We start from the raw sequence: 7005 nt of genomic DNA on the forward strand, positions 1-7005 counted from the left end.
GGTGCTCCTAATTGGTCTGTGATTTTTGGCGGGAGTTTCGGCCGCCCCGCCTTGCTCTCACTTGCCGCGGTACTGGCCATGGTGCTGGAGATTGGGAGCTAGCAGTCAGCGCCGCTGGCCAAGGTGCTGAACGGTCGCCTGTTCGGCTCTTTCGCTTCCGGGTTGCCGATGCAGTGGGCGAAGAGCGGTTTTTCCTCTGCGTGTTTGCGGTGGTGCACGTGCTGCCGTCACAGTCCCCCCCCCTTTGTTATGAGCCCCCACCTGGTAGCCGTTGTCCCCAGAGGGCGTAGCGCCGCGAGAGGCCATTGGCGTTCCCGTGCCGGCTCCCGGCTCGTTGTATGACCTGGAACGAGAAATCTTGTAAAGATAAGAACCACCTCGTTACCCTGGCATTGGTGTCCTTTGCCTTGGCCATCCAGAGTAGAGGGGCATGGTCCGTCACCAGGGTAAAGTGTCGCCTTACCAGGTAGTACCGGAGGTCCTCCACAGACCACTTGATGGCCAGGGCTTCTCGTTCCACCGCGGCATAGTTTCTCTCGGCGGGGGTCAGCTTCCGGGAGATAAAGAGGACTGGGTGCTCTTCCCCATCGAACTCCTGTGAAAGGACGGCTCCCAGCCCTGTTTCGGACGCATCTTTTTGGAGCGAAAAGGGGCGACCAAAATCCAGGTTTCGCTGTACTGGCTGGGTGGTGAGAGCCTCCTTGAGCTGGCGGAATGCCCGTTTTGTGCCATCCGCCCAGTGCACCCGGTCCGGCTGACCTTTCTTGGTGAGGTCTGAAAGAGGGGCAGCTAGAGAGGAGAAGTTAGGTACAAAGCGTCTATAATAGCCCGCTAATCCCAAAAAGGCCCGTACCTGTTTCTTTGACGTGGGTCGAGGGTATTCTCTCACGGCCTGGACCTTTTTCTTCTGGGGCTTTAGCAGTCCCCGGCCGATGCAGTATCCCAGGTACTGGGCCTCGGACAGGCCCAGATGGCACTTGTGGGGGTTTGCCGTAAGACCAGCTGTCCGGAGGGCCCCCAGAACCTCCCCCAGATGGAACAGGTGATTGGACCAGGTGGAGGAATGGATTACTACATCGTCCAAGTAGGCATCGGAGAAGGCGCGGAGAGGTCGGAGGACGATGTCCTTGAGGCGTTGGAAGGTGGCCGGGGCCCCATGTAGGCCGAACGGAAGGACCCGGTACTGCCAGTGGCCATGTGCGGTGCTGATGGCGGTCTTTGGCTTTGCCTCCGGTGCCAGGGCAACTTGCCAATAGCCCTCTGTCAGGTCAAGGTTGGAAATAAACCGAGCCTTCCCCAGCTGCTCCACCAGATCGTCTACTCGAGGGAGGGGATAGCTGTCGAAGTCCCGGATTGCAAACAGGACATAGTGAAGGAGGAGGTCCCAATTCCGTCCTTCCTGGTCTACCACCTTCTGTAGCATACGTTTCACGGTCTGGTTGAAGCGTTCCACCAAGCCATCTGTCTGGGGATGGTAGAGAGACATCCTAAGGCAGGGGTCGGCAACCCGCGGCTCCGGAGCCGCAAGTGGCTCTTTTATACCTCTGCTGCGGCTCCCTGTAGATTTGGAAATATTGAATTAAATTTTTTTTATATTTGTTAGTTAGTTTTTTAAAAAATGTAATTCTAAATTCTAAGATCATGATGCTCTTGTAACATTAAAATAAACCGTGTTTAATTTTTTTTTCTTTTCTTTTGGTCGCTCAAAATGTGCGTCATAACTACCAACTTGTGAAATCCGACACACAGAAGCAGGTGCATTTTTGGTTTGCTGCAGCCGGCAAGTTACATTTTTTTATGTCATGCATGACTGTCAAGTGTCACGCATTGAGAGTGACAGTCATGCATTTGGGTCTTTTCTCACGCTCTCCCGCCGCACATCATATTCTCACGCAGAAAAACTTTTTGACTATCATATATTTAATAAGCCGCAGCACCCAAAATGTATCAGTCCGCACTTCTGTGGAATCGGGCAGGAATCAAGCGCGTCTCAGTTCTTAGTCGAGCCTGACACTTATCAGCCAATCAAAAAAGAGGCTACACAACAGCCAATCAGAAAATAGCAATATCTGGGAAAGATTTAACGCAACATCCAATGAAAAAAAGGGAGGGGTTGGAGATGTCATGCTTGTCTGTCTTCAAAACTTGAGAGCCCTGGTCATGAAAACGAAGGACTCAATTATATATTAAACATTTTATTTGAAAGTAACCTTCAACCCAGCGTCTTTTTCCTTAAGGTCAGTTCAAACTGTTCAAAATATTTTGTTTGCCTGCAGAAATAAAATTGCGTTTACTCGGTATCAGTTAATTGATTTCATAAATGCAACACACTACAGTTTTTTTCTATACTTTCCATAAAGGTAAAAAACGATATATGCAGCGTTATCTTCATTTTAAATGTCAAAAGGGTTTTGTGGCTACCTGTGGTAATTTTTCTGTGGGAAACGGGTCCAAATGGCTCTTTGAGTGTTTAAGGTTGCCGACCCCTGTCCTAAGGTGTTTGACCTGCAAGAGCCGACACAAATCCATCATTAGTTTGGACATAAAGGGCGTACCTTGGTCGTTCAGGATGTCTTTGGGGATCCCGACTCGGCTGAAGAGCAGAAGCAGTTCTCTGGCCACACTCTGTGAGGTGGCCTTCCGAAGTGGGATCGCCTCGGGGTAGCGGGTGGCGTAGTCCACCATAACCAGGATGTATTCATGGCCCCGGGCAGACTTTGGTAGCGGCCCGATGAGGTCCATGCCGAGCCTCTCAAAGGGGACGCCAATGATAGGAAGGGGAATAAGGGGGGCCGGAGCTGGCTTCAGGGGAGAGGTTTGCTGGCATGTTGTGCAGTTTCTCTAATGTGGTCTTGGGTCCCAGATGGCCTCCCAAGGGGTGAGTGTGGGCTAGGTGGAGCAGAGGCAGGGTACGTTGGTGTGGTACCACCAGTAGGTCACAAGGTTCTCCTCTCATATCGGTGTGGAAGTAGAGCAGCCCATTTCTCACCAGGAAGTACGACGGGGGAAGTCGCCAGGCAGGGTCGGTGTTTACTCCCTCCACCTGCAGGACCTGGCCCCAGCAGTGCTTCTGCCGGTCGTCCTCTTTCTGCTCTTTTCCAAAACCTCTCTCTTGGGTGGCCTGTTGAAACAGTGAAGACAGAGGGGTAACCTGCAACTGGGGCTCACCTGGGGAGGAGACTCTGGCGTATTGGTCCCCCCGAGCCATGCACGCCCGGCGGTCCCGGCCCTTCTTCTCCCGTTCCGGCCCACTCTTGGCAGTGACCTTCATGGCGGCAGTGAACTCAGGCCAGTCGTGTCCCAATAAGAGGGGGACAGGGAGATCTGGGATAAGTCCAATGAGAAGTGGCCACTCTCCTGCTGTGCTCCGGATCTTAACCTGTGCGGTGGGGACCGAACGGGCATCGCCATGGACACATGAGACCACGAGAGTCCCCACCGACTTTATGGGGCCGGGGAGTATGGCCGGGCGGGCCAGTGTGACTGTACTCCCTGAATCCAGGAGTGCAGACACCGGGTGGCCATTTACCTCCACAGTAAGGCGGGCCCCCTTTGGAATGGTGTGGGTGTGCAGGCCGCAAGTCGCAAGCCATTGTTTGTGGGCCTGGGTTGGGGTTCTGAGGTCCGGTTCGGTGGGCATGGGCTCATCGACCGGTCCCAGGGTGGGGCGGCTATACAGAGCTTTCCTCTCCCAGATCTGTTCAGAAACTGGCTGTTGTCAGGGCTGGGGGTGGCGGGCGCTGGCCTGGAAGTCTCTCCGAGCCTCCCGGCCCATTTTGAGGGTGGCCTTGGCATGTTCCAGGGTGTTCAGGAGGTCCTATGTGTCCTCCGGGCCCTTCAGCCCAACAGCTTTCCGTTCTTCGGCCGGTAACGCCTGTAGGAACCAGTCCATGGCCACTCTTTCCGCGACCTCTTTGGCCGTGAGGCGATCGCTCTGCAACCAGCGTCTGGTGATACGCAGCAGTTCATCCATCTGAGGGTGAGGGTTGCTGGTTGGATCATACCGCCACCTGTGGAAATCTCCGGCTGCAGTTACAGGGGAACGCCCGCAGCGGATAAGAATTTCCTCCTTTACCGTTTCATAGTCCTCAGCGCATAATACGCAAGTTGAGCGTCTCCACTGAGCAACGGGGCTAGGGCGTCAGCCCAATCCCGCTTGGGCCAGCCCTCCCGGTCCGCGGTGCGCTCGAAGGTGTCCAGGAATGCTTCCACGTTATCTTCGGCACTGAGTTTTATGAGCCTGCGCTGAGCATCGTGGCCGGGATCAGGGAGGGGAATTGATGCGGTGGGGGGCCCCCGCCGAAGTTCCAGTAACTCTTCTTTGGCCCTCTTGACACTCTTGGCCAGCTCCTGGGTCACTTCGTGCTACTGGAGGCTGGCCTGCATAAGATGTTGTAGCACCTGCCCCACAGAGGGCTCCGTAGCTGCTTCCGTGTCTGATGCCCGCATTCTCCACCAGTGTAGGGTTCTTAGAGAGACGGGACACGGATGAAGAAGCAGAGAGACTGGATCAGAGTTTTAACAGAAGAGTGTAGTTTAATTTTTCTGCCACTGAAAGCAGAACGAAAATTAGGAAGGCAGTGAAAGCAAAAATAGGTCCTTCCTGTAGGGGGCCTCTGGGTAAAGGTCCAGGCTCTCTGTCTAGACAACAGGAGGAGGGCGGCAGGATAGCGGCGGAGCAGTTCTCTCCAGGAGTACTGTGAAGGCTCAGTCGGCATCCAGGAGACCTGAGTCAGCTGGATGTCTCTGTAAAAAGATATCAGAATATCTTTTTGGCACGCCCCCTTTTCCCCTCTCCAGCCGCTGAGCCTTGCTTCCTGCTGTGCTTTCCTCCTCGAGGGTGAATGCTCCAGTGGCCAAGGTGCTGAACCGCCGCCTGTTCCGCTCTCTCGCTTCTGAAGATTGAAGATTGGTTTTTCTTCTGCGTGTTTGCGGTGGTGCACGTGCCGCCGTCACAATACATTAATACATACATACATATACACATATATACATATATACATACATACATACATTCATACATACATTCATACATACATATATGCTTATTGATGACTCTGTCCAGGTTACCATGACAACCACATTGTAATCCGCTGGTTCTGGGCAGCGGTGGAGAGGTTCAATAACGAACAGAGGCTGAGGCTCCTTCAGGTGAGCATGCACACACACACATTCACACACACACTCACACACACACACACACACTCATACACACACACACACACACACACACACACACAGCCCAGCTGTTTAAGTTGCAGCATCTAATATTGTGTTTTTATTTGTGTTAGTTTGTAACAGGCACCTCCAGTATTCCTTACGAAGGTTTCGCCTCACTCAGGGGTAGCAACGGCCCCCGCCGGTTCTGTGTGGAAAAGTGGGGCAAGATCACATCTTTACCCAGGTGAATCAGCAGTGTGTTATGCTTTTGAAGTCTTACATATGTTTCTACAACAGCTGTGAATTGTTTTATTCCTCTTACACCACAGCCAACTTCACCCAACTAGTACATTTCTTTTTACATTTTTTTAACTCTGACACAGTTTATAAATCTATCGTAACATTTAATGCTACAGAACATCCACAGAACCTAATAAACACTGATCCGATTGCAAGACCCTGTCTAAGAGAACAAAAACCGTTTTAACGGTTCAAAGTTTAACTGTAACTGTTGTGTAGTACTGTATACAGTATATGTGTCCTTACAGAACATTGTCTTCCCTTGTATCAACAGAGCTCACACCTGTTTTAATCGTCTCGACCTGCCGCCGTACCCCTCGTTCTCCATGCTGTATGAGAAAATGCTGACCGCAGTAGAGGAGACCAGCACCTTTGGTTTGGAGTGAACTTTGATCACGGTGTCTGCACGATTCTTCAGAATCCACCACCAGAAACAAACTGCTAGCAAACACACTTTCCAATCCATTTCCGTGCACCAATCAGTGACAAGTGTAGTTGATCCTCCCATCTGGTTGGGCGCGAGAGCAGACCATGCACCTGGGATTAAAGGAACTGGATAGAGGAAATAGAGGGTGTGGTGGGTGAGTTGTAGCTCACTCACCATGATGTAGTGTCAAGTCTCAAGACGGTCGGGTTCTTCAGTGTATGTCACATGTAGAACGTCTGCCAAAATGTTCTGAATGTCCACAACTCTGAACATCTAAAGCACGGACCAAAGTGGCTCAGAAATCCAGTGGGCGACTATGGAACAATTTTTCATACAGAATCCCACGCGAGAGATCCGAGAGAGTTCTTCTGCAAAAAAGTCTTTTTATACTCAAGCACAAGGATGACACTTCTATACTATATATCAGTGCTTTCTTATATCACCACACTTTCACACACTCTGTTTGAAATGTATACACTTTATCACCTTTCTATAGATAATTATGTTTATACTTGCTGTACAAAGCCTTCTTTAGGTTACTCAAATGTCTATAACACAGTATGTGGTAAGTCTGGGACACGAACCTTTCGGTTTCCTCGTGTACAATGTGCTATACGGAGAAACAAATTTAAGGCAGTAGGAATATACTTTCGACCGAATTTGAAGTTGAAGAGTTGGTTGTTTTTGTTTTCTATTCCAAAACGTGGAAGCTTTAGATGGGATGCACAGATGTCTCCGAGGAACTGAGGAACAGCTTCACGTCGTAGCCGCTTGCGCTCACGTTTCCCTGGATTCTTATCCACACTGCCATAATCTGTGTGCATCATGTACTCGCGGCTTTTAACGAATGTTTGTTTTTAGTAAAACACACTCGTCTGCACAAACTTTAACTGGAAATAATCATCATCTTCATAGGTTCACTCCAGTTTACGTGTTTCTCCTTCTGTTCCATTATTTATGCTATTTCAATTGCACTGAATGTACCAAAGGTTCAGGGATCGGCGCGGACCGTCCTGATATTCCTCCCTTCCCCCCTTTCTTCACTTCTTGACTTTTTTCATAGTGCTATTGTCTGTTTTTTGCACTCATCTGAAAGTAAAAGGAAATCGTTGATTACA

The 7005-nt window shown here is 50.7% G+C and overlaps 1 protein-coding gene across 4 annotated transcripts in view; it reads left to right on the forward strand.

Moving 5' to 3' along the window:
• hecw2b (HECT, C2 and WW domain containing E3 ubiquitin protein ligase 2b) overlaps nt 1-7005 on the forward strand; it is a 52577-nt gene extending 45572 nt beyond the window's left edge. For all 4 annotated transcript variants that reach the window (XM_047803057.1, XM_047803058.1, XM_047803056.1 and 1 more), the window contains 3 exons: nt 5066-5151; nt 5292-5404; nt 5735-7005. In XM_047803057.1, the coding sequence (XP_047659013.1) occupies nt 5066-5151; nt 5292-5404; nt 5735-5846 (311 nt within the window). In that variant the 3' untranslated portion in view covers nt 5847-7005. The remainder of the gene's footprint in view (nt 1-5065; nt 5152-5291; nt 5405-5734) is intronic.

Source organism: Tachysurus fulvidraco, chromosome 18, assembly GCF_022655615.1.
Source record: "Tachysurus fulvidraco isolate hzauxx_2018 chromosome 18, HZAU_PFXX_2.0, whole genome shotgun sequence".
NCBI classification, from domain to species: Eukaryota; Metazoa; Chordata; class Actinopteri; order Siluriformes; family Bagridae; genus Tachysurus; species Tachysurus fulvidraco.